Here is a 27,825-nt window from a genome sequence, read left to right as displayed (position 1 = left end):
GGGCAGCTTCACTTTCCCTTCTCCAACATGGCCTCGAGGGCAGGAAGGAGAAACGGGACGTTCGCGCTGGACCCCGCCCCCGCCGCGGCGCGGACCAATCCCCGTCGGCCGCTCAGCCTGCGCAGGCGCGCTGCCGCTAGGAAGTCAGGCCGTCTAGGGGAGGCGGCCCTTCGGGCACCTGTGGCCGTGACTCCTCCCCGCCTCCGGGCGGCGGGAGGGAAGGAGGCGGACCCGGGGCGGGCCGTTGCCGAGCCTCCGCCCCTCCGCGTTTCCTGGGCCCGGGCACCCGGCGGTTGGTAGGGGCCGCGGGAGTCGCGGGAAGGGCGCCGCGGGCGAGAGGCGGGCGCGAGGCGCCGGGGCAGGAGAAAGTGACGCGTGTCCTTCGCTGTCATCCAGGCAGGAGCCGCGGCCGCTGTCCCCTCGGCCGCCCACGACGCGCCGGTCCGCAGCGATGTCGGCCGCCGGCGCCCGGGGCCTTCGGGCCACCTACCACCGGGCCCTGGACAAGGTGGAGCTGCTGCTGCCGGAGAAACTGAGGCCGCTGTACAACCACCCGGCAGGTGAGGCCCGCCGCCCCCGCCCCCGCCGCCGCCGCCCCCGCCCCCGCCGCTGCCCTCGGGGGGCCCGTCTGGCTGGGGCGCCCGGCCCCGTGCGCGCCGCCCGCGTCCGCGTCGCTCGTGGGCCGGGGTCGCAGCGGGCGCCCTCCGCGACCTTCGTCGCCGCACGGCCCCCCGCGCGGGGCCTCGGGCTGGTCCTTCGCCCCTGCCGCGGCCGCACGGGGCCCCGGGGACCGCCCGCACCCGCCGGCTCGGCGGTGAAGGTCGCGCCGCCGCCCGCGCCGGGGGCCCGAGGCCTGCAGACGCGCCGGGCCCGCAGCCGCGGTCGCGTCCCGCCCCCGGGCCCCGGTGTAACGGCTGCGGCGCGGGCGCTCCCTGCCCACGGGGCGCAGCCCGGAGTCCCGCGCGGCCTCCGCGCGTCGGCGTGACCTTGGGGGAGACCCTGGCTGGGCTCGTCGCGGCCAAACCCGCTTCGTGGGACGTGGGCGGCGCCGCGCCTGGGTCCTTCCCGGACGCCGGCGGGAGCGCTCGGTCGTGCGCGTGGGGGGACGCGGGCGGCCCCGGGAGGTCCGGAAGGTCCCGTCGGTCCCGCTCCGCGCCCGGGGCTGAGCCGGACGCCGTGGGGTCTGCCGCGCCGGAGCGCGGGGACGTGCTGGGAGGCGGGGGACCGACGGGCGGCCGGGAGCGGCGCTTCCCGCCCACGGTCGAGGCCCTCAGCCATCGGGGTCCGCGGGAAGGCGGCCCGTCCGCCCTGGCGTCTGCGGTGGCGGCGGACTGGCCCCTCCGGTGCGCCGGCGCGACGGGCGGGACGGTCGTGCGGGGTGTGTACTGCAGCCTGCGCAGCCGGGACCGTTGCAGAAGTTTAAGGAGAGTTCAAGGAGAATTCTTTAAGACGCGTATTGAGCTTATTTGCCTTTTAGTTTAGTTTTGTTTTTTTTTTTTAACTAAATTTTTGGGAGTTGTGCTGTGTATTTTGACGGGTTTTTCAGGAGGGAGGATTGAGCAATGCTTCTGCGTATCTGGCTAAGTCGGCTGCACTGTGTGCCGTCAACTTTGACCCTCTTAAGCCTTGCGTTTGGGCTGCAGGGTAAGGAGAGCAGCGCCGAGGAGGAGCGGTCTGGAACTGCTCGGGCGAGAGGCAAGGGTGGTGCTGTAGGATCCTTTCAGGGCCTCGGCGCTACCCACTTGTCATTCCTGCTTTAGTCTCCCTCGGAGTCCGGAGGAACTGCCTTCACTTGCAGACGGAGCATCTCACCTGGGAACGCCTGGGTTCAGTCCCTGTAACTCCGTGTTCAGTGTAGGGGGAGGAGAGCTGGCTCTGGAGCCAGACAGAGGTACATGGAAATCGTGGCTGTGTGACCTAGACCCTGAAGCCCCCAGCCTTATTTTTCTGGTCTGTAAAATGGAGATAATAATTATCATTTAAGGATTGTCGTGAAAACGAAAAGGTATGATGGCTTTAAAACCTTTAGCGGGGGCGCCTGGGTGGCCCAGTTGTCAAGCATCAGCCTTTGGCTTGGGTGGTGACCCCAGGTGGGGTCAGCCCCATGCTGAGCTCCCTGCTGGGCGGGAAGCCTGCTGCTTCTCCCGCTCCCCCTGCTTGTGTTCCTTCTCGCCTTGTCTCTCTGACAAATAAATAAATGAAACCTTTAAATAAATTAAATAAAACATTTAGCAAAGTGTTTGTACTTAGACTCAAAAGATGTTGGTTCCCTCCCTTCTAAGATTTTAACCAATATACATAGTAAGAAGATGTATCATTCAGAAGTATTTGTGATTGAAAAGTTGGAGGCACACCCACAAAAAAATGGAAAATCATGAAAAATATAACTGTCGATCCATTGATATTGAATAAAATCTGAGGAAACACTGATTATTCTCCAAGAGTCATCATAGTGACTACGCAAGGTTTTTATGTGCTATTTTGCGTAATCTTACTGAATCCTCATTTAAATCTTAGACAACATTCACATCCTGGCGGTTTTTACAATGATATGCAAGGCTAGGATATTAATAGTTGGATATCATACATTGCGGATTCTAAATATCTGAGATTTAATTTTATCACTGGCAGAATGTCTAGTCAGGAAACAAGAATGTGTCTTTATATAGATTTATATTAGAATTATGGGACTATTATATATTACTATATCACAGTGATTCCTATTATAGCTAGACCTGCAGCCTTCATCATTCGTGTATGTGTTGTTCCCGACACATTGTGATCTACCTTTATGGGGTGAGAATAGAGTTCCAACCAAATGTGTGTCCTGGCAAACTCGGTTCTCCTAAGGTATGTCACTTCACCCACCACCTGACTGAAAGTATGTGACTGCACAAACCAGCTGCACAGCTCTACTCCGGGCATTTGTCAGAAAAATGACCTTGAAGTCACAATGACCAGTGTTTACTTAAAAGCTTAGTGGGGGAGGGGGGGACATGATTAGTGAAGGAGTGTCATTCCTTTGTATTTTTGAGCCCTCAGATGGGGTGAATTGTTTCAAAGTATGCACAAAATGAAACACTGGAATGTAGGAAGAAAACAATACAGCTTCTGTTAATGCTTAGTATTATTTTATCTTTTTACATTTTCTATTCTGCATATATCTTATAAAAATAGATCAGTATAGTTATATATATAGCTATGTAGAACACAATTGAGAGTTCTTTGGAGTCAACATATGTACATATACACATTTGTGTAAGTTATATGTATAGTGTATAAATACATACAATATATATGTAGGAGATACATGCTCAAAAAAAGGTTTTTTAAATGATAGGGTCCAATGTTCAAAAGTAGTTAGGAGACCATAGCTCTAAAGAATCCAAAAGCTATCCTAAAAGGTGTTCTCAAGGTATAAACTTCCTGTTATAAACAAGTTTTGGGGATATAATGTACAACGGGGTGACTGTAATTAACAATACTGTGTTACATATTTGAAAATAAGCTCTTATGACACGACAAAAATGAGCTAAGTGAGGCAATGGATACTAACAGAACTTATTATAGTAATAATTTTGCAGTATAAATATATCTCAAATCATCATGTTGAACGTCTGAAATTAATATACTGTTATATGCCAATTATATCTCAATAAAACCGGGAGAAATGAATAACAAATAATAAAAATACATAAAAACTATCCTTTGACTAAGTCAGCCCAGGAAACAGTTTTCTGAACCATATCATTTTAGGTACCTCACCGTAGCTCTGCTTTTCTTGAGTTACATTTTGCCTTAAGTGGAAGAACTTTTGAAAAGATAGTTCTGTGTCTGTCGCGGTGTTTAGTGGGCTGTTGCTGGAAAGTTTCTCTCCATTACATGGTAGTCTCCCTGGGAAGGCTTCAGATCTCAGTAACAGTAAGATTTGCATTTCTCCTAGGTAAGAGAATTGTTTTTCCCATTTTTTCTTAAATATCTAAAGACTGTGTTTTAAAATAAAAAAACAGGGGCATCTTTGTGGCTCAGTTGGTTCAGTGTGTGACTCTCGATTTTGGCTCCCGTCATGATCTCACTGTGGTGACACTGAGCCCTGCAACCAGCTCTGCGCTGAGTGCAGTCAGCTTGAGAATCTCGCCCTCTGCCTCTCCCCCAACTGGAGCTCGCTCGCTCGCTCTCTCTCCCTCTCAGTCAAATAAATAAAATCTTTAAAAATAAAATAAAAACATATTAAGCGAACCCACATTCGCGTTGCCCATAAGGGAATATCTTTATCATGAAAATTCAAAATTAAATACTAAGCAGGGGCGCTTGGGTGGCTCAGTGGGTTAAGCCTCGGTCTTCAGCTCAGGTCATGATCCCGGGGTCCTGGGATCGAGCCCCACATCGGGCTCTCTGCTCAGTGGGGAGCCTGCTTTCCCCTCTCTCTCTCTGCCTGCCTCTCTGCCTGCTTGTGATCTCTGTCAAATAAATAAATAAAATCTTAAAAAAAAAAATAGAGGAGCTTGGATTTTCTTTAAGGTCCTTTCAGCTGTAATAATCTTCACATTGGTACTCTTACTAGAGCTTTTCTTAGTTTCGGACCTTTCAAGAAACTCATTTCATTGGGGTCAACTATGTAATTATTGTTAAGTTAGGATTTGGGGATCTTAGTTTTTAACCCTTGCTGTGCTATGTATTTTACACAGGTAGTTCCACATTTCTGGGCCTCCTTATCTTCATAAATCTAGAAGTCATTGATTCTTTGTAACTGAACAAATATCAATTTAAAATGTGTCAATCCTAAAATGTTTATTAGCTATTTTAGCTAATTGTTTCACCTGTTATTTTACTTGGGCATTTGTACCAAAGCCTATTTTCAATTGACATTTTAAGAATCATTATATACCTTTGATGTTTTAGGGGCTATCTGAATGATGGCTGTTTCCAGGGCCTTTCCAAAAGTACAAAGATTACATGATTCTAAAATGGTAACCCAATCATGTTCTTAGTGTGAAATCAGAACTAGTTTTAGTACAAATAAAAATAAGTAACTTTTGACAGTCCATATCTATATCAAGGAGTAACATTTACAAATTCTAAGGATTTGTAAGTGTTGGTCACATGATAGCAAAGAGGGGATTTCTTAGTATATGAAACTTAGAAGAATGTTGAGGAATGTTAAAAGCAGTAAATCATAGAGGAACGATCTGAAAGGGACAAGAAGAAGTAGTGAAAAGCATTAAATGAGAAACTTTATTTTTCACGTTGGCACATCGCGAGCATCTCAATATCTGTATGTGTGCGTGTTTGCAAGCATGTGACATTATTCTATGCCAAGAAGGAAGTCTTTCCTCTGAGTTCATACGTGTTTAAATTGACTTAATTTTCTTGACTTGAAAATGATCATCAGTAAGATAAACTGAAAAGGTGAACTAAAGTAAGTTTTCTTGGGGCGCCTGGGTGGCTCAGGGGGTTAAGCTTCTGCCTTCTGCTCAGGTCATGATCTCAGGGTCCTGGGATCGAGTCCTGCATAGGGCTCTCTGCTTGGCAGGGAGCCTGCTTCTTCCTCCCTCTCTTTCAGCCCGCCTCTCTGCCTGCTTGTGATCTCTGTCTCTCTGTCAAATAAATAAATAAAATATTTAAAAAATAAAATAAGTTTTCTTGAAAATTTTTTGTTAGCTCTTTGTACGATAGGTATTGCTCAACCACTGTTTTCTTGACAATGAAGAAGACACTATTTGTTTGCATATATAGCTTTCCAACTCTGATTATTTGTGTTACTTGTCAGCATCCTCTGATATCTTAGAAATATTAGAAATTTAGAATGTCTTATAATACATATTTGCTAATGATATTTTTAAATTTAGTGCTTAGCAGCTGTTAAAATAATTGGAGGTGGTGTGTTTTATAGTTTAAAATTATTCACTAACTAAAATAGTCATACCTCTCTTGGTCCAGGTTCTAGCAACCATAATTACATGTTTGAAGTTTTTTGTTTGGTTTGGTTGTGAGGAAGAGGAACGAGTAATATTTTAAAACTATCATCTGGCTTAGGGCAGTTGAGTAAATGACTTACCAAGCAAACACTTACTGAACAGCTCTACTGTTCATTAACTCTGAAGGAGCAAATACTTAAACTCATAAAGAAACCAGAACCTAGAGGCACTGTTCAGGAAACAGTTTTGAGGGTGGCGAAGAAGGAAGCATCAGTTTTGAAGTAGGAAGAGAGGAATTGGCAGAGAAGTTCAAAGCCAGAGACCAAAATGATGTGTTGACGTACCCTTGGGTGGTGGCGCGAGCCTCCTGCAGGGATTAAAGAGTGAACTTCGTAATTGAGATCGCAGAGGACTCCGAGACTTTGTGTATGGGAAAGAAAGATCAGACAGGTGTGCTGTGATAGGAATCCCGAAGCTCAAGCTAAACCAGAGAGTTTGAAAAGATTGACTTGTAGGATCAGTGCACTATGGCTTCAGACTTACAGGAAGAATTTTCTGAAGCCAGATAGGGGAGTGTTATGGTCTAAGAGAAGAGAGAATAACTAATGAGTGGAAATCAGGTACAGCCCTGATGTAAAGGGAACCTGGTGTCCTTGGAGAGGAGTAAATTGCAGGTTCTGCCCTTGAGGATGAAACAGTGTCAAGGCATATCTGGTCAAACCTAAAATTTGAATATCCGTGTTTAACAACTGTCCTGGACATGGTCAATTCAATTCAGTTCTGTTCACAAATGTTATTTGTTAAGGAAAACTAAGAAATAGACCTTGTCTTCACCTTGTCTAATTAAAGTGACAGATGCATAAATTAATCATTTTAATTGTTAAGTGCAGAAAACAGGAGAGCATTATAGGGGCTGCTTTGGGGGTTCAGAGAAGGAGCATTTGATGTGACCTGGAGCAGTTAAAGAAGGCTTCCTTGAGACGAAATCGAAGCTACGTTTCCAAAGGATATCAGGAGTTAGCCAGGTGAAGGCGTGGGATAAGACTGGGCTATTCTAAGCATAAACTAAGGGTTAGTCGTTAAACAGCAGGAACCTAGTTGCGTGCTTGTCTAGCTTATCAGTCCACCGTCTGTTAGGTAGGGTGACGTGTGAACACTGTCTAGCCACTAGCTTCAAGGAGGTCATAATTGGGGGCGCCTGGGTGGCTCAGTGGGTTAAGCCGCTGCCTTCGGCTCAGGTCATGATCTCAGGGTCCTGGGATCGAGTCCCGCATCGGGCTCTCTGCTCAGCGGGGAGCCTGCTTCCCTCTCTCTCTCTCTGCCTGCTTCTCCATCTACTTGTGATTTCTCTCTGTCAAATAAATAAATAAAGTTGATCCAATATAGTACTTTAAAAAAAAAAAAAAAAAAGGAGGTCATAATTGGATTGGTAAGTGGATAGACTACTAACTGTAGTATAGTATTTACAGTACACTACGGTCGATTTTAAATCTCTTTGTATTAAAATCACATTGAATTAATGAATTTAATAGCTGTAAGAACAATGTAAATTTGAGAGGGATACAGAAATATCAATGACTATGTTAAATTGTGGAAGATACTAAAAAATGTGTAACATTGCCATCACTTAATAATGTTAAAGGCAAGCAATAGTTTATACTATTTATGTGACACTTTTGTAGAACTACTTAATAAGCAAAAGTTATAAAGACAGCAGATGCCATTTTTACATTTTTCAAATTTCTCTCAATGTTATTAAGCAACTACCTTTTTTTTTTAAAGATTTTATCTTTTTTTTTTTTAAGATTTTATTTATTTATTTGACAGACAGATCACAAGCAGGCAGAGAGAGAGGAGGAAGCAGGCTCCCCGCTGAGCATGGAGCCCGATGCGGGGCTGGATCCCAGGACCCTGGGATCATGACCTGAGCTGAAGGCAGAGGCTTTAACCCACTGAGCCCCACAGGCGCCCCAATTTTATCTTTTTTTAAGTCATCTTTACACCTAATGTGAAGCTTGAACTTACAACCCTGAGATGGGAGTCACATGCTGTACCAGCTGAGCCAGCCAGGTGCCACAAACTAACTGCTTTTGATAGTAATTCAGCCAAAATGCAATCCCCAAAAAGGAGTGTTATCATTGAGCTCATTTTTACTTTGAGATGATGGTATTACCTATGTGTGAAACTAGTGCAACTTTGAGAAAAACACATTAGAATTAAGTTTTCCTAAAATGTTAGCTTCCAGATGTGACTTTTTTTTTTTTTTTAAGATTTTATTTATTTATTTGTCAGAGAGAGAGTGAGTGAGAGCACAGGCAGACAGAGTGGAAGGAAGAGTCAGAGGGAGAAGCAGGCTCCCTGCGGAGCAAGGAGCCCGATGTGGGACTCGATCCCTGGACGCTGGGATCATGACCTGAGCCGAAGGCAGCTGCTTAACCAACTGAGCCACCCAGGCGTCCCTCCAGATGTGACTTGACTTAAACAGCATTCTTGTGCTTAGTTAATAAAAACCAGCACTCTATCTTATTTTCCAATATATCCCCGGTGCTAGGTACACTATAAGGCATGCAGTAATTATTGTGGGTGAATGAATGGTCTTCTCTGCAACAAATTAAACCCAGAACCACAACTAGGTTTTTACTTAACTCATTGCCTTTTCAGCTTCACTGTCTTTCTTTTGTGTTAGGTTTTTTTCCCCACGATTTTATTTATTCATTTGACAGATCACAAGTAGGCAGAGAGGCAGGCAGAGAGAGAGGAGGAAGCAGGCTCCCCACTGAGCAGAGAGCCTAAGGTGGCCTCGAACCCAGGACCTTTAGATCTTGACCTAAGCCCAAGGCAGAGCTTAACCCACTGAGCCACCCAGGTGCCCCACTGTCTTTCCTTTGTTTTGTTTCTAAATAATAAGTTTAAGTCAGTTTTATCTTTTAAATGTTATTCATAAGTGAATAAAAATACTTAATCGTTAGTGACGGTGAACACTTGCCTCCTATGGGAAGACTGGATAAATGCATCTTTACCTGCTGGTGCTATTGAGAAATATTAGTTGGGAGTAGATGAAGAGAAGTAAAACGTGTTATGCTTGGATGCTGATGCCATTTCAGGTGTGATTTTGGTTATCCACAAAAACAACTAATTTATTCCTGCAAAGCAAAGTAGAGTACTAAGGCAACAATGATTATCATGACTATAATAGGATTTTAAAACTTTTGAATTTGCTAGTAAATCACTGTTTTCTTATATCAGGTTGTTTAATTTGTGTGTTGAGAAATAAATGTGGGGTGCCTGGGTGGCTCAGTCGCTAAGTGACTGCCTACGGCTCAGGTCATGATCCCAGGGACCTGGAATGAGCCGTCGGGCACCTTGCTCAGCAGAAGACCTGCGTCTCCCTCTCCCACTCCCCCTGCTCGTACTCCCTCTCTCGCTGTCTCTCTCACTCTCTGTCAGATAAGTAAATAAAATCTTAAAGAAAGAAAGGAAGAAAGAAAGACGTGTGTTTGTTGGTGCAGTGTGTGAGAGCCCGCTCACCACATCACGAAGTCTGACATATATTGGATTTAGCCTGCTTGGTTATATTTTAAATTATCATGGACCAAAGTCTGTTTCTTTCCTGTCCCTGTAGTCTCTTGAAGGTTAAATGAGATATGTGATTTAGAAGAGTTAAAAGTGGGCAGTCATGTAAAGAGCTCGGAGACTCAAGTTCCAGTCACAGTTCTGTTGCTTACTGGCTGCCCCCCCGGACAGGGTCACGGATCTGCTCAGAGCCTCATGGTAAAATGAAGGGTTTAGGTTAGATGAACTTGGAATTTCCTTCCAGCTCTGAAACATCATATTTCTCAAATTCTATGTTATCTAGGAAACCAGAATTGTTTTCACTGCCACCAGCATTTATTTAACATTTTGCAAAAGGCCAGTGGATACCAGGATAGCTAAAATAACAACCCCGCTGTTACGGAGCTTAGAGATCTAAGTCTTTCCCCTTTCTCATGTGAACCCTAATATTAGGTTCATTACTTTTTTTCCCCCCAAAGATTTTATTTGTTTGACAGAGAGAGAGAGAGAGATCACAAGTAGGCAGTGAGGCAGGCAGAGAGCCTGATGTGGGGCTCGATCCCTGGACCCTGAGATTGTGACCCAGAGCCGAAGGCAGAGGATTAACCCACTGAACCACCCAGGTGCCCCTAGGTTCATTACTTTTGCTAGAGAGGTGTCTGTGTGGCTCAGTGGTTTGTGTAAGCCTCTGACTTTGACTGAGGTCATGATCTCACGGTCCTGGGATCAAGCCCCTAGTCCGGTCTCCCTACTCAGCAGGGAACCTGCTTCTCCCTCTCCTGTCTCCCCACCACTGCTCTGTCTCTCTCTCTCAACTAAAATCTTAAAAGAAATTTTTTTACTACAATATATAGACCTTTTATAAGAGCTTTCACTATTATACATATGGCAATACATCATTTATAATAAATATTAATAGAATTAGTGAATATTTAATAGTTACTGAGGCTCTTATCACAAAATCTCTATAATTTGTAATTTCTCCAACTCAGAGATTATCTTTAAGCGAACTAACATGAAGTTTCATGTTCAAGGCAGAACTTTGGTAATGGTTTCCAAACTGTCTGTTACACTTTCGATAATTTTTAATGGGCCACAAAAATACAAATAACTGACAAGGAAATCAAAACAACTTGAATGTAAGGTTGATACTGTGGTGACCTTCTAAATGTTAACAAATACACGGATGCAGAAAGGGTAGTACAAATGATTAGAAATGGATCGCTAAATTTTGGGGATTTTGAAATGTGGTGATGGCTTAGAAGACCTGTGTAACCATAAAAGACTTAAAGATAGAGAACAAACAGGGTTGATGGAAGGAGGTGGGTGGGGCGGGTTCGACGGCTGGCGGGTGGCACGGAGCGCACTTGTGACGCACGGAGCGCACTTGTGACGCACGGAGCGCACTTGTGACGCACGGAGCGCACTTGTGACGAGAGCCCTGGGTGTGGAATGCAAGGGCTGAATCCATGAATTTAATCCTGAAACCAATATTGCAGTGTATGTTAACTAATGAGAATTTTTTTTTAAGTAACTAAAATTTAAATAGAAAAAAAAGACATGTAAAGTAGTCACTTTGTTTCTAAATTTTTCTATTTTTTCTTTTTTTTTCAGGTCCCAGAACAGTTTTTTTCTGGGCTCCAATTATGAAATGGGTAAGTCTTGAGTTTTGCAGAAGCTACTGGAAAAAAAAATTATTTAAAAGGAACTTACTAATTTGAAGTCATCTTTATGAAGAATGTACTTTTTAAATATTCATGGCCTGTCTGGAGATGATTTTATTCAAATAATCTCATGTGTCATTTTTACTGCATAAAGTGCACTACCTAGTTGAATTGTTCTTAACTCCTTAGATAAAAGACCTTCTCTGAACATAACTGTTACCAAAAAGCTTGTAATTGGGACGCCTGAGTAGTTTAGTCAGTTGAGCTTCTGCCTTCCACTCAGATCATAAGCCCTGGGATCAAGCCCTGCTTCCATGGGGAGCTTGCTTCTCCCTCTCCCTCTAACCCCTTCCCCCCACACCTCCAGCTCATGCTCTCTCTGTCTCAAATCAATAAAATCTTTAAAAAAAAAAAAAAAAAAACCTGTAATTGTGAGCCCTTGAAACTGAAACTTCATTCCAAGATTGTATGACTAAGGCAAACATTTAACAAATTAGAACCCCCCAGATTAACTTTTATTATTAATTTAGTATATGTGAACTGAAGATACCGATACCAAAATGCAGGCAAGGGAAGTTAGTCTCAAAAAATAGAAAAAAATTATTTAAGGGTGTGTATTAACATTTGGTAAATGGCAGAGGCTAGGACTTCTGACTCCCAAGACCAATGCCTTTTACCTTATGCCAGAGTTTCCATTCTTAAAGTTCTCATTTAGCTGAAAAGAGGTAATTTTGAAAACAATAAAAGAGATCATTTTCTCTTGAAAAGGCCGGTTTGGGCTATAGCAGCAATTCTTGAAGTGTCGCCCCTAGACCTAAGGCTTTGGTGTGCTGGGAATGTGTTAGAAATGCAGATTTTCACTCCTGAACTCTGGAACTTGGGATGAAATGCCCAGTAATTTGTGTTCTAATAAGCCCTCCAGGTCATTCGGACCCCTTCTAGAATTCAAAAAGCACTGGTCAAGTACTGGTACTGTACAAGGATTGGTAGTCATTTTTTATTTTTTAATTGTAGTAAACTACACATAAAATTTAACATCCTAACCATTTTTTTCATGTTAAGTACATTCCTGTCTTGGTGCAGCCGATCCCCAGGACTCCTTTTGTCAGGCAGAGCCAAGCCTCCGCACTGGTTGAGCAGCTCCACGTTCCCTGCCCCAGCCTTGGCGACCACATTTTACTTTCTGTCTCTGTGAATTTTACTACTCTAGGTACCTCAGAGAAGTGGAAACTTACAGGATTTGTCTTTTTGTTCTTGGCTACTTTGCACCATGTCCTCGGGGTTTATCCACGTTAACAAGTGTCAAATTTCCTTTTTTTTTTTTTTTTTTTTTTTTTAAGTTTGAATAATACTCCATTTTACAGATACCACATTTTGCATAACCATCCATTGTAGATTCACACTTAAATTGCTTCCACCTTTTGACCATTCTGAACAGTGCCGCGTGCACGAGCAACATCTCTCCCAGGCCCTGCCTTCTGGTCTCTGGGCCCTGTACCTGGAGGTGGAGTTGCTGCATCAATATTCCTTTGAGCACCTGCCCTGGCAGCACCATTTTCCATCCCCACCAGCAGTTGGTAAGGACTCCCCGTTTCTCCGCATCACCTGCCGCAGCAGTTACTTCCTAACAGCCATCTTAATGGGTGTGAAGGGTAGTTCATTGTGGTTTTGATCTGCATTTTCTAATTAGTTGCAGGAAGAATCTGTTCTTTTCCTGTGCTTACCGACCCTTTGTTTATCTTTGGAGAACTGTCTATTCCGGCCCTTTGTCCATTTTTTAATCGGGTTGTTTTTTGTTGTTGAGTTGTCAGCTATTTTAATTTCCATAATCATATTGCTTTAAATTGTCAGAACATTGTCAGAAACTCAGTTGTAAAATCTCAGTAGTTGAGAATGTTAGAACTGGCTCCCCCTCAATCTTATGCAAGTTAAGTTAGCTGTTTTGTCCCCTGACCCATAAAATGACTAGAGTAGATTCATGGTTGGGAGCTGCATTTTACAGAGAACTAGGGAGCAGTTCTTTTTATTATTATTATTTATATTGTTAAAAATCAAAATTCAACCACGGCATCCAGTTTAGCGAGTAGAGAGTAGAGGGGATCTCCCAAGGACCGCAGAAAGAGAAGGTTTTTAAAAGCACAAGGATGTCATACTTTAGAAAAAAGGATTATTTCCAGGTGAGGTCACCTTCAGTTGGAGACAAAAGAAAGGATTTTAGTAGATGAATTATCTCCTCTTTCTTTGGGGAACAGGGAGAGATTGCCCAGATAACTGATTACCTCAATGGTGCAAACCAGAAAACTCCTAAGTGACTGCTTACGAGTGCATTCAGGGGGGAGGTTGAAAGTGTAGCCACATTAGGTACTGGTGACTTGGGCCTGTGGTTTTCTTTTTAACAATATATTGAGAAAAGGTCCGATCAGTTTAAAAAAAAAAGTTTAAGCATATCACTTTTTTTTTTTTTAAGATTTTATTTATTTGACAGAGAGAGATCACATGTAGGCGGAGAGGCAGGCAGAGAGAGAGGAGGAAGCAGGCTCCCCGCTGAGCAGAGAGCCTGATGCGGGGCTCGATCCCAGGACCCCGAGATCATGACCCGAGCTGAAGGCAGAGGCTTTAACCCACTGAGCCCCCCAGGCGCCCCTTGGCATATCGCGTAGAACGCTCGTGCTCACTGGAAATGGAGTTCTAGAACATGGGTGAGGCTCGGTGGGTGAGGTCGGAGCCGAGGACCAAGAAAGAATGCCTGAGGCATCTTTGGGGCAGGACGGTGCTTGATTCAAGCCCGGGTAGCTGCTGCCCTGGGCTGTGAGGGGCAGCTCTGTACCGAAGGAAAGGGAGGTTCGGTGGGACTGCGCAGGCTGAGGACCTGCGGGATCCGGATGCCAGCGGCCCAGCCACCGCCGGGTCGCTAGCCTTTCCCGCCAGTAAGACAGTTGCGAGATGCTAAAGTGCCCCACGCGTCCCACCCAGGAGCTGGGGGTGCGAGGGGTCAGCGCTTTGCTTTGTCCTCGGAAGCGCCGCGCACTGGCTGTAGCTGGGTCTGGCCCGGGAGGGGCGAGGGCGGGGGATGGTCCCGGAAGCGCAGCCGCAGCCGCTACTCGGGTCGGAAGGCCAGGCCGGGCGCGAAGGGCGGGGCCAGCGCCGAGCCCCGCCCCCGCCGCGCCGCGCCCCCGCCGAGCCCCGCCCCCGCCGAGCCGGCGCGGAGCTGACTGAGGAGGGAGCGCGGCTGCTCCCCTCGCGCCCTTCCCGGCCTCCTCAGAGCCGCGCCGTCGCGGTCGCGGTCGCGAAGACTGAGCGACGGTCCCTCCAGCAGCCGGCCGCCCTGGCACTCGGTCGGCGTTTTCTGGACTCGGTAGTTAGTGAGTCCTTCGCGCTCACGCGTTCCCGACGACGCGAGTTCTGCGGTCCGTGGCGGTCCGACGCCGAGGAACGGAGCGGGCGTCGCCGCACCCTGCGCTCCCGCCGCGGGACCTGCACCCGCCGCCGGAGGCCTGTTGGCCGCGAGACTCTTCGGAAGAGGCCCCGGACGAGGGTGCTGGGGTCCGGGGCGCCGGGGGCTCGGTCGTCGGGCCTCTGCGTCGGCTCGGGTCGCGGCCTCGGGGGCCTGCGGTCGGGCCCCGCGTCGCGCTCGCGGCTCTGGGGGAGCCGCTTCCTGCTCTCTCGGCCTCTCGGCCTGCTGCGGTCTCGCGTGTCGCGGGCACCGGAACCAACCCGAGGGCTGGCGCAGGCGTCGTCGCGAAGCCGGCGGTGCGCGCTTCCGGCCGCGGCCACGCGGTTCCCGCCCTCGGCGCGGCGGGGGCCTCGGCGGTCACGGCTGCGGGCGAGCCGCTTCGTCCGCGCAGCTCGCGGGCTTCTGCGCCGCTTGGAACACGTGTCCCCCGTGACTGCGACGCCCCGGAACCTCGGGCGCTCCGGGAGGCAGTGGGGCTGCCGAGCCCCAAGGACGAGCAGGGGCGCGGGGCGCCGGCGAGCCCGGCTCGGCGCACACGGGATCCCTCAGAGCGGGGCGAGAACCGGTGAGGTCGGGCAGGGTGAAGGGTCCGCGGCACAGCATAACAACCCCTGAAAGTTGGGGTGCCTGCCACTAACGGTCCCGCGAGAGACCCTATTAGTATGGTGTAGGACTGCCTTTTTTTAATATTTCTAATGTGTTATCTGCTTATTAGCTTAATTGAAATGCAGATCAAAGCCGAAACAAACATTCAGAGCTAGTGTGCTCTGAAAAAAAAAACATGAAAAGTACATTATTTTCTTCCTCTGTCTCAGCCCTGGAAACTGTATGACAGTATGATTGATTGCTTACGTGTCGTTCCTAGTACCGTCACGAAAAGGAAGAATTATTGACTCTGTAACAAATGTGGGGTTCTCCTGGGCCTCAGAATTGCCACAACGTCAAAGTGTGCTGATTGTGTCCATACTCGGCGTTGCTTCTCTGACCCACCAGTGTTTTGAAACACAGTTCGGTCTACTCCTAAGTGCCTTGTTTAAAAGCATCTATTTTAAGTTCGTGTTGGAATCGTGCAGTCTTCTGATGACCGCATCACAGTGCAAACGGCCTCGGTCTCTGCTGAGGACACTTCTTTTGTTCGTCTTTACTCACGCACCTCCTACTCCAGACCATCCGATGCTCATTCATCTACGGCATCATCCACCACCGGGAATAGTTGCCCTCCCGGGCCGCGAGTGCCCTGAATTCAGAATTTCAGACGATACTTGCTCAGAACCGGTGTGGAGTCCTTCTTAGCCACTTGTGTTGAAACCAGAGTTATTGAGGTCACAGTGGAGAATCGTAAAAAACAGTCCTTACATACCTTAAATATTTTATTTGCCCTTAGTATGTATTCATTTGCCGGTCCTCTGTAAGGCTAAAGTGTTTATTTGTGGACGGATCTGCTTGTTTTGAGTTTACATTTTCTACCTTGGATGACTCACACTGTGGCTCACCCTGTATGATTTTCACTTCAGGGCTGGCTGGCTCGGTCAGCGCGCGTGCAACGTGTTGGGCTCCCCGCTCAGTGGGCAGCCTGCCTCTCTCTCTGTTTTCCACCCTCCCCCCAGCTTGTGCTCTCTCTGCTCTCTCTCAAATAAATGAATAAAATCTTTTTTAAACAGTCATAATCCTGGGGCAACTGGGTGGTTCAGTCATTAAGCCTCTGCCTTCAGCTCAGGTCACGATCTCAGGGTCCTGGGATCCAGCCCCGCATCGGACTCTCTGCTCAGTGGGAAACCTGCTTCCCCCTCCCCTCTCTCTACCTGCTTCTCTGCCTACTTGTGATCTCTGTCAAATAAATAAAATTTTTTAAAAAAGAGAGCGAGAAGAAATGACTATGTTGTATACTTTGATGTTAAAGAAAAATTATGCAACTTGAAAACTAAAATTAAAATAGAGCTTTTCTGATACTTCCACTTTTTTTTTTAAGATTTATCTTTCTATTCCAGAGAGAACGCACATAAGAACACAGGGTTGCGGGGCAGGGGCGCGGGGGGAGGGTGTTGGACACAGGGAGAAGGAGAGAGAAACTCAAGCAGAGTCCATTCTGAGCACAGAGCCTGACATGGGGCTCAGTCTCACTACCATGAGATCACAACCTGAGCTGAAACCAAGAGTCAAGATGCTTTACCAATTGCACCACCCAGATGCCCCTGGTATTTCCACTTTTAAAAAAGACTTAACATTGACAAAAATATGAAAGGAGGAATCTACAGATTACCTTAAGTAGTTTTCCAGCACCCTCCGCACCAGTGGTTTCCAACACGCATAATTTCTCCCATCCAAGTACTAACCAAGCCCGACCCTGCTTAGCTTCCGAGATCAGACGAGATCGGGCGCGTTCAGGGTGGTATGGCCGTAGACCCAACACGTATAATTTCTTATGTGGAAAAAGTACCATTTGTTAGGATACCTGCACACACTACTGATTTTCAGGTTTATGAGGCTGTTTCATGTGGTTAACATAATTTCAAAAAGCATTCCTGAACTCACTGTAGTTTTTTGCGAGGATACTTTTCCTTACTGCATGGATACTAAAACAGTACCAAAAGTCATGTTAAAATCTCTGAAATAGGTTTGTGTTTTATGTAAAGTTAAGAATTATTACTACACAATCATGATACCTTTTCTCTTGCTATGTGTTAACATTTCCAGGGCTTGGTGTGTGCTGGCTTGGCTGACATGGCCAGACCTGCTGAGAAACTCAGCACAGCTCAATCTGCTGTTTTGATGGCCACAGGTAAATAAAATGAATAGTCTCTGTGTTCCATTTAGGACATTTGGTATTTTTGTTTTGTTTTACATCAGTTTATTTAACAGTTTAATGTTTGAAGCACCTATACACACTTAAACACATAAACACACTCATTCACAAAGGAATTAACAGTGTTCTTGCTGGGAAAGTATTATAGAGAAGGCAGAAGAGGGTTACTGTGAGGAAGTATCTGCATGAATTTAGTTTTTTATGTTTTTGCCATGAACCTGTTTTTAAAAGCGGGAAAAAATAGTTTGCCCTGTAAAGATTCCCTGTTGATGTAAGAATTACATATTTTGTGTAACACTGAACTGCAGCAACTTTATTAGACTCAAAGTATAGCATTTCCTTTTCCTTTATCCTACATTATATTGTCTTGGTCTTATTTATAATCATTTTACTCTAAAACTGAGTGTTCAGAAGATACTACAGCAGTACCTGTGCTTTTTTAAAAAAAAATATCTTGTTTCAACAGGGTTTATTTGGTCAAGATACTCACTTGTAATTATCCCAAAAAACTGGAGTCTGTTTGCTGTTAATTTCTTTGTGGGGGCAGCAGGAGCGTCTCAGCTCTTCCGTATTTGGAGGTAAGCCTATCAAAGGTGTAAAAAAAATCTACCTCAGAAGCCACCCAGGTGGCAGTGCTGGGTTTTGTCTGTCTGTCTGTCTGTCTGTTTTTAAGATTCGGGTATAATGCTAAGATGGGATATGCCTAAAGCAGAAATTTCCAGAAAAGTTGGGGGTTAAGTTAAAAGTGTTAAACAGGGGGCGCCTGGGTGGCTCAGTGGGTTAAGCCGCTGCCTTCAGCTCAGGTCGTGATCTCAGGGTTCTGGGATCGAGTCCCGCGTCGGGCTCTCTGCTCAGCAGGGAGCCTGCTTCCTCCTCTCTCTCTCTCTGCCTGCCTCTCCGTCTACTTGTGATCTCTGTCAAATAAATAAATAAAATATTTAAAAAAAAAAAAAGTGTTAAACAGTATGTTTGCCACCTAGGTTTTAAATCTGTGTAATATGTAGATATGTAGCCTATGCATACAATCTGTTTTAAGGCATTACTTCGTGAAATACTAAATAGTTTTCTCCATGAACCTTTTATCACTCAGTTTAAATTATATGTAATAAAGTGGGACCTAAATGTGTATGGTTATGTAGTGTTGGAAAGGCTCTTTGGAGGGAGGCTACTGGTTTTGTCTAAGTGTTCCATGAGCATTTGGAAATGTTTAAAACTTTATAGGCATGCCTTATTTTCTTTCATTTCATTTCATTGTGCCTCACAGATCTTGTACATTTTTACAAATTGAGGGTGTGTGGTAACCCTGCATCGAGCAAGTCTGTCCACACCATTTTCCAACAGCATTTGCTCCCTTCATGTCTGTGTCACATTTTGGTAATTCTCACCACATTTCAAAAATTGTCATTATTATTATATTTGTTATGGGGATCTGTGATGAGTGATCTTTGATGTTACTACTGTCATTGTTGGGGGTGGGGAGCGCCACAAAGCAGGCCCGCATAAGACAGTGAGCTTAACTGGTAAATGTGCATGTTCTGACTCCACCGACCCGCCATCCCCCGTCTCTCTCCCTCCTCAGATCTATCTCCCTATTCCCTGAGATGCAGCAACATTAAAAATAGGCCAGTTAATAAGCCTGCAGTGGGGCTCTTTCCTTTCCAGTGAAAGGAAAGAGTTCTATGTCTCTCCTTAAAACAAAAGCTAAAATAATTAAGTTGATTTAGACACATCAAAAGCCAGTGAGAGGGGCACCTGGGTGGCTCAGTGGTTAAAGCCTCTGCCTTCGGCTCAGGTCATGATCCCAGGGTCCTGGGATCAAGCCTCACATCAGGCTCTCTGCTCAGCAGGGAGCCTGCCTCCTCCTCCTCTCTCTGTCTGCCTCTCTGCCTACTTGTGATCTGTCTGTCAAATAAATAAAAATCTTTAAAAAAAAAAAAAAAGGCTAGTGAGATAGGCCAAAAGGTGACCTCTTGTGCTCAACATTTAGCTAAGTTACAAATGCAAGGAAGCATTCTTGAAGGGACTTAAAAGTGCCACTCCAAGTGGACACGTGACTGACAGGAGAGTGAAATGGCCTATCACTAACATCGAGAAAGTCTTAGTGATCGGATAGAAGCTCAGACAGCCACAATGTTCCTTTAAGCCTAAGCCCAATCCGGAGCAAGGCCATCACTTGCTTCAGTTCTGTGAGGGCTCGGAGAGATGAAGAAGCTGCAGAACAGAAATCTGAAGCCAGTGAAGGTTGGGTCACGTTGTTCAAGGAAAAGCCATGTCCATGACATAAAAGCGAGTGCTGATGTAGAAACTGTCTATTCAGAAGATCTAGCAAGTTAGATCATGAAGGCGGCTTCAGTTAACAGATCTTCAGTGTAGGTTAAACAGCCTTGTACTGGAAGAAGATGCCATCCTTGACTTTCATAGTTTGGAGAGGAGAAGTCAGTACCTGACTTTAAGGCTTCAAAGGACAGGTTGACTCTTGCTAGGGGCTAATACTTTACGTTGAAACCAGTGCTCATTTACCATTCTGAAAATCCTAAACACCTTTAGAATAACACTAAATCTACTCTGCTTGTGCTCTACAAATGGAACAACAAAGCGGGGATGATAGCACATCTGTTTCCAACATGGCTTCCTGAATATTTTAAACCCACTGCTTGGGGAAAAAATATTCCTTTCAAAATATTTCTGCTCATTGACAACGTACCTTGTTACCCAAGAGCTCTGATGGAAATGTACACCAAGATTAGTGTTGTTTTCATGCCTGCTAACACAGCTTCCATTCTGGAGCCCGTGGATCAAGGAGTTGTTTCAATTTTCAGGGCTTCTTCTTTAAGAAATACATTGTAAGGCCGTAGTTGCTGTACATTGTGATTCCTCTGATGGATCTGGTCAAGTAAATTGAGAACGTTCTGGAAAGGATTCCCCGTTTTAAATGCCATTAGGAAGATTTGTGATCATGGGAAGGGAAGAGGTCAAAATATCAATGTTAACAGGAGTTTGGGAGGCGTTGATTCGAGCCGCATGGATGACTTTGAGGGATGCAAGACTTCAGCAGAGGAAGTAGTGGCGGATGGGGTGGACACAGCCAGAGAACCAGCAGGAGACGTGCAGCCTGGAGATGGGACAGGACTGCCGCCGTCTCAGGGTCAGACTTGAAAGGATGAGGAGTGGATGAGCCAAGAAAGTTTTCTTGAGATGGAATCTGCTCCTGGTGAAGGTGCTGTGAGGACTGTTGAAATGACGACAAAGGACTCAGGATATTGCATAAGCTTAGTTGGTAAAGCAGCAGCAGGGTTTGAAAGGATCGATTCCAGTTTTGAAAGAAGGTCGACTCTGGGGTAAAATACTATCAGATGGCATCGTGTGCTACAGAGAAATCATTTGTAAAAGAAAGAATCAGTTGATGTGGCAACTTCCTTCTTGTCCTCTTTTAAGAAACTGCCCCTGCCACCTCAACCTGCAGCAATCACCGTCAGCCAGATCAGTCAGCAGCCACCAGCACTGAGGCAAGACCCTCCACCAGCAAAAAGATTACGACTCACTCAAAGCGTAGATGGTTAGGAATTTTTAGCAATATTTTAAAATTAAGGTATGTACCTTTTTTCTAGACATAATGCTATTGCACACTTAATAGACTATAATATAGTGTAAACATCACATTTATGTGCACGGGGAAACCAAAATACTCATTTGCTTGCTTTATCATGATACTTGCTTTTGTTGTGCTGGTCTGGAACAGAACCGCAGTGTTTCCGAAGTTCGCCTGTGCTCAGTGTCGGCGACTGGCTGACACTCTAGAGTGAGCGCATCTTAGATGAAGGCTCTGGCTTTATTTGAACCCCAAAACCTTTCTAAATTACAAAACAATGTTCTTTGGCTTAAAAAAAAAAATCTCAATAAAGAAATAGAAAATATTCAGTTTTAATTTACCTCTCAGAAGGCATTCTATTCTGCAGAGTATAGTATAGCCTCTTTTATTCATCTTTACGATCCCTGGGTTTATAATTTAACCCTTTCATAATCATCAGGCACAGGTTGGATAGATGAATGAATAACTCATTCTACAGTATGTCTGCTGTCTGACCAGCATTTTTAAAGCTAACTTATGTCAATATTAACTTCAACTTGTACATTGATCTTATTCACAGTATTTTTCTCATCCACCATTTCATTTTAACTTTATATTAACTCAGTAGTAGAGCTAAGGAAATGCTAAGTGCAACATTCAGAACTATTTATAGATCAAAAACGCAGATATAGTTTGACAGAAGGATTTTTGGCACCTTTCAGTCACAATAGCAGGTTGGGAGATTTAGTTAAAAATATAAATACTGGGCTCTGGAGCATTTAGAAAAACACTGTTGAGTATTTGAAATCAGATCCTTTTGAGAAACCTGGGAGGTGTGGTATACTTCATGCAACACATTACTTTTTGTGCTTAGTGTTGCCTACTCTCGTCGTCTGGCAAGAGTAGCCAGTGAAGCTCAGGGAAGGGCTCTGTGGCTTTGTGGTTTGTTCTTCTTTAGATGAATGAGAATTGGAAGAGGAGGCCTTAGCTTTACTCTCCTGCTGACCCAGAGTTTACAGTCGGCTAATCACTCAGTAACCTGCCTACACACAAAAGTACATTTTATTTTTAAATGATTAGACATGATCCCATTTCCAAATTTTTATTCTTAGGAAGGATGTTCCATGAGTATAAAATAAAAAGTTCTAGATGACCACATTTTGCTGAATTTATGTTCGGAATGTTTGTTATACTCTTACATAATTCAAGAATGAAAATATTCACACAAATAATACTTTAGTATAAGAAACGGTTCGTTGTTAAAACGCTTCGGCATTGGAAGCCAAATGCAAATAAAATCTTGAAGTCACGCTCCCTTCTGCCTGGTTTACCTGCACACCCCTGGGAAGATCGTAGAGCCACAGTGATACAGCCTCCTGATAGAGAAAGGACGTGGAGTGTACTTCCCAGTCCCTTCCTACCACACATTGATCTCTTGTGATTTGTCATTGTGTTTCTCTCTGTTTCCTTTATAGATATAACCAAGAACTAAAAGCTAAAGCAAACAAGTAAGAATTCCTGACCACCTGAACAATCTAGACGTGGATAGAACCACTGGGACTAATTTGACTTATATTTGGCTATGGATAAGGTGATATTTACTTGTGCTACTGTTTGGAAGGCATAAAAAAATCAAATTGTAAACTGGGGGCTAATACTTGATTCAACAGAAAAATAAAGCAAACTTTTAATAATGGTGTTTCTTTATATATGACTTAAGGAACTTATCTATGGATATGAGTAAATTTTTTCCTACCATTTACCCATAATAAATCATACTTGCTCCTACAGACCCTTGGCTTCCTTCTGTTCTAATCTCCTAGAGATGGTTCAATGGTTAAATAATCCGTTGTATAGTGAAGAATGGTGAAGTCACCAGAAGTAAAAGGAAATAGAGCTGAAGAGAGGGAGAGGTGGGTAGTAGAATGGTGAGCCCAAGGATCTCTACACTGTCGAATTACATTCTGAAATGGATACACTGGCAGAAAAGGCTTCGGAGTCCTAAATTTGAATCCCAGCTCGGTGTTTTGTAATCGATGACTTTGGGCAGATTGAAGTGTCTGGTAGAGTACCCTGGACATAAGTCAGCTCTCTGAGAACATTGTGACCTTTGTCCCTGTTATGAACAGACTGGACATGGATTACTCTGTGCTAGAAATAGCGGCAGACTTTTTGATTTGAGCTCCTGTTTGGAGTACTGAGTTTCCGTCTAAAAATCCTAGGCTGGTCCTGTGTAGAACTGTAGTCAGAGGAATCAGCAAAGCAAGTTATTTCTAAGTTTTAGGAAGCAAAGACAAAAGAACTTTTAAAATCATGTGTGTGATCAAAATTTGGCAATTGGTGAAAACCTTGCACTTTGTCACTTATCCCTTCTCTTTAGTCTTTGAGGAGGAAGGTTTAGAGAATTTGATGGAGGCAAAACTGAAGAGGTCCTGAAGAGCCCAGTTACTACTGCTTTCCTTGTAGAAACCATGCTGTTAGTGTGGCGTGTGTGAGCACTTGTGTGTGTTTCCTAGGGTTAAGCCTTGAGAAAATATCTATTATGAAATGAGACATAGACACAACAAAGTTTATTGGGGCACCTGGGTGACTCAGTCCGTTAAGCGACTTAAGCCTTCGGCTCAGGTCATGATCCCCGGGGTCCTGAGATGGAGCCCACATCTGGCTTCCAGCTTATTGAAGTACCTGCTTCTCCCTCTCCCTTTGCATGCTGCTCTGTCTGCTTGTGCTCTCTCTGTATCTCTCTGTCAAATAAATAAAAATCTTAAAAAAAAAAAAAAAAAGGCAGAGGATGCTTGTGCTTAGAAAAAAGTTTATTTTTTAAAAGTTTATTAAAATGGGGCGTCTGGGTGGCTCAGTGGGTTAAAGCCTCTGCCTTCGGCTCATGATCCCAGGGTCCTGGGATCGAGCCCCACATCGGGCTCTTTCTGCTCAGCAGAGAGCCTGCTTCCTCCTCTCTCTCTCTCTCTCTGCCTGCCTCTCTGCCTACTTGTGATCTCTGTCTGTCAAATAAATAAATAAAATCTTTAAAAATATATATTAAAAAAAAGTTTACTAAAATTTATATGTTGAACTGATGTTTCCCTTCCTTTTCATTAAAACTGTTCTTTCCTATATGGGTTCACTAAAGCCCCACTTGTCAGTCAAATTAATTGTAGCATTTTTTTTTTTTTAAGATTTTATTCATCCATTTGACAGAAAGAGATCACAAGTAGGCAGAGAGGCAGGCAGCGGGGTGAAGCAGGCTCCCCGCTGAGCAGAGAGCCCGATGCGGGGCTCGATCCCAGGACCCTGAGATCATGACCTGAGCTGAAGGCAGAGGCTTAACCCACTGAGCCACCCGGGCGCCCCTCATTGTAGCATTTAGATGGAATCACAGTTCTCTTCCTTTTGATCCTCAGAAGTTCATTGACAGGCCTCCAGCCCATGCTTTCTTTATGCTCCGGAACTCTAATCCATCCCATTATTGAATCTTAACAATTAAATGACTCTAGTAAGTATCCAATCAGAAATTACCACTTGAAACATACAGTCCACTGACCAGTCTCACAGCTACTCCCAGAAACTGAAAAAGAATTTATATACCTCAAGTCCTTACTACCAATGTATGTACTAAAGTCTGTAAAAGTACCTTTCACAGTGGTACAAATCACTTGATCAGTTGAGGTGATTGCTATGTCAAAATTTCTAACCCGTCCTTCTGGAAACCTTCATTAATTAAGTACTGGGTGCCAGGTCTAATAGGCCTGGATTTCAGCTCAACTCTGCTACGGATTACCTGGGAAACCTTATTAACCTTTGTCTCTGGTCTTTAGTGTTTTCAAGAGTAAAATGGGAATATGAGAGTACGTGATAGGGTTGTTGTAAAGATTAATTGAAGTAACGTTTTAACTCAAGACCTGGTTGATGATTGCTGTAAAATTAAATAAATATAGGAAGTCTCAGAAAATGTTAAGCTTATTAATTGAAGGTAGACCCAAAAGGTACTTTCTTGAACCAAAGTATACCTGCTAAAAGGGCATACTGTGTTAACCTGTTTGCAAACCTTCTGGAGTAGTCACTACTGAGTCTCTTGACGCTTCCACAGGTTAAAGCAGAAAAGCTGCTTGAGGTGAGGGTCCAAAGGCAGGTTGGAGAATGTTCAATAAGAGATCGACTCTTTAAAAACAAAAATTTCTTTAACCTGATCTTTTTTTGTCGTTTGGCATTCACTTCAAAGAAACACTGATCCAAAGTGCATCAATGCATTTCTCCATAGTAAACAGGTTGTCTTTTTTTTTTTTTTTTTTTAAGTTGTCAAATGATGGTGAAAGGTTGAATCTTAACAAGGATTGACCTCAAGCCCAGGTTCCTCTCCATAAAGCAAAACAGTTTCTATTGGAGCTTGTTTATATAATGAAGCAAATAGAAAGCACTGGTATTAAAATGGACTTTCTCCTTAAGGGGTCTGTTTAATTATATGAGGTATGATTCTAATTCTATTAAGACGGGTTTCCACAACTAACATCAGAAAATTTTCTTGACAAAATATAATTAAATGAATCTTTTCCTCCCTTAAGACAACTGTGTTTTGTAACTGGACTTTGCTTGAGAATGACTACTTGCTTTATCAGTTCAACTCTTTTAAATTCAAGTTTTACCTAAGTGTCACTTAAATGTTTGTTGTAGTTGTGACATACATAAGAACAACTAGAAAATCAAAACAGGATTTAAGCTGTTAGAAAGTATGCAACCCTCTTGAAACAATTTGCCATTGTCACTTTGGACTGAGAAACCCAAATCCAGTGTCACGTTGGATTGCAAGTTACCTTTGGTGTGAATTTGATTAGAAATGCACTTGACCAGTCAAAAAGACAGGAATGTGGGGCACCTGGGTGGCTCAGTGGTTAAGCCTCTGCCTTCTGCTCAGGTCATGATCTCGGGGTCCTGGGATCGAGCCCCACATCGGGGTCTCTGCTCAGCAGGAGCCTGCTTCCCCCTCTCTCTCTCTACCTGCCTCTCTGACTACTTGTGATCTCTGTAAAATAAATAAATAAAATCTTTTTAAAAAAAAAAAAAAGACAGGAATGTAATTCTTTTTTTCTTTAATTTTTATTTATTTTTTAAATTTCTTTTCAGTGTTCCAGAATTCATTGTTTATGCACCACACCCAGTGCTCCATGCAATCTGTGCCCTCCTTAATACCCACCACCAGGCTCACCCAACCCTCACCCTCTTCCCCTCCAAAACCCTTAGATGGTTTCTCAGAGTCCACAGTCTCTCATGGTTCGTCTCCCCCTCCGATTTCCCCCAACTCCCTTCTCCTCTCCATCTCCCCATGTCCTCCGTGTTATTCCTTATGCTCCACTAATAGTGAAACCATATGATAGTTGACTCTCTCTGCTTGACTTATTTCCCTCAGCATAATCTCTTCCAGTCCTGTCCATGTTGATACAAAAGTTGGGTATTCATCCTTTCTGATGGAGGCATAACACTTCATAGTGTATATGGACCACATCTTCCTTATCCATTCGTCCGTTGAAGGGGATCTTGGTTCTTTCCACAGTTTGGAGATTGTGGCCATTGGTGCTATGAACATGGGGGCACAGATGGCCCTTCTCTTCACTACATCTGTATCTTTGGGGTAAATACCCAGTAGTGCAATTGCAGGATCATAGGGAAGCTCTATTTTTAATTTCTTGAGGAACCTCCACACTGTTCTCCAAAGTGGTTGCACCAACTTCCATTCCCACCAGCAGTGTAAGAGGGTTCCCCTTTCTCCACGTCCTCTCCAACACACATTGTTTACTGTCTTGTTAATTTTGGCCAGGGAATGTAATTCTTCAAACAAAAATTTACCTCACAAAAATCCCTAAAGTTCTGAATGCAGAGTTGATAAATTTCATAGTCCTGGTTAAAGCCATAATCATTATTGATCAAAATTGGGTGTTTGCTTATTCAGGAGATACGTGGCTTTATGATATCCTACTAACTATTGCCTAATTTTAGCCACCCTCTACTAGGTCAGAGAATTATGAAAACTACTTTGGGGTCATGTCCATCTCCCCAACCCTTGCCCCACATGTCCAGATGGAGAACCTGAACCAACCAGTCCATGTAGGAGATAAGCCACTGGGACTGGTGGGGGAGGGGAGGGCAGTGCCAGCCAATCGGAAGCAAGGTCAGTGAGCATGAAACAATGAGCTTCTGAGGAGGGTGTGGCCTGCAAAACGGCTTTTAGACAAAACTGTCATTTTCTGGGCCATCCACAGACACGGCACTTCTGCTGTCTTCAGAATAATGTCACCCAGGTCTCTTTCTGTTTTCTGCACTCCTGAAAGATCCAGTACCTGATCTAGGCTCTGGCTTTCCCTCTGCCTTGAAGAAAGAGGAGGTATGTGGAGTCTCAGTAGGAAGAGCAGCTGCACAGGTGAAGGTGAGGTCAGCCCTCTGGGGAGAAGCCAGCTGGCTGCCGGCGTTAGAGGAAAGTGGGAGTCCTTGGCTAGGAACCCTAGATAGACAGATGTAAATCTCTCTGTGTCAGTCTTTGAAGTGAGGTTAGAACCTGAAATCTTAAATGTTGCCTCATCTTACGTATCTTGGATGCTCTGTTTTTCTGGCTTGCCGTCTTCATTTACCAATGTCCCCAACTTCTCCCATGATGGCTTCCTTCTTATTGGTCCTCCAATAGCAGCTGTGTACCGCGTGAGGCGGCGTGGAAGGAAACAAGGCCGTGTAGAGTATGGTCTCTAAAACAGGCGTTTACAACTCTCAGGAAGACAGCAGGTCAATAGATAAGTAAGGATATTTACATAGAAAATAAGGCACATCCATTTACAGATACTAAATGTCCTTACAACTCAGAGGAAAAGTTCCCTTGGCTCGAG

The 27,825-nt window shown here is 44.6% G+C and overlaps 2 protein-coding genes across 2 annotated transcripts in view; both read left to right on the top strand.

Moving 5' to 3' along the window:
* Positions 1–250: 250 nt before the first annotated feature.
* MPC2 (mitochondrial pyruvate carrier 2) lies at positions 251–22,751 on the top strand. The gene is made up of 5 exons (XM_059412371.1): positions 251–560; positions 11,085–11,125; positions 17,283–17,367; positions 17,858–17,969; positions 22,435–22,751. Exons 1-5 carry the CDS (start codon positions 452–454, stop codon positions 22,469–22,471), a joined length of 384 nt encoding a protein of 127 aa, XP_059268354.1. The 5' UTR covers positions 251–451; the 3' UTR covers positions 22,472–22,751.
* A 4,463-nt stretch (positions 22,752–27,214) lies between these two features.
* The window catches only part of ADCY10 (adenylate cyclase 10), a 68,080-nt gene continuing 67,469 nt past the window's right edge, over positions 27,215–27,825 (top strand). The window contains exon 1 of the mRNA XM_059414218.1: positions 27,215–27,332. The gene's annotated coding sequence lies outside the window, so the exon portion shown is untranslated. The remainder of the gene's footprint in view (positions 27,333–27,825) is intronic.

Source organism: Mustela nigripes, chromosome 10 (genome assembly GCF_022355385.1).
Source record: "Mustela nigripes isolate SB6536 chromosome 10, MUSNIG.SB6536, whole genome shotgun sequence".
Classification (NCBI taxonomy): Eukaryota; Metazoa; Chordata; class Mammalia; order Carnivora; family Mustelidae; genus Mustela; species Mustela nigripes.
The sequence above is the reverse complement of the archived record's forward strand: the minus strand, read 5'-3'. Positions and strand labels throughout refer to the sequence as shown.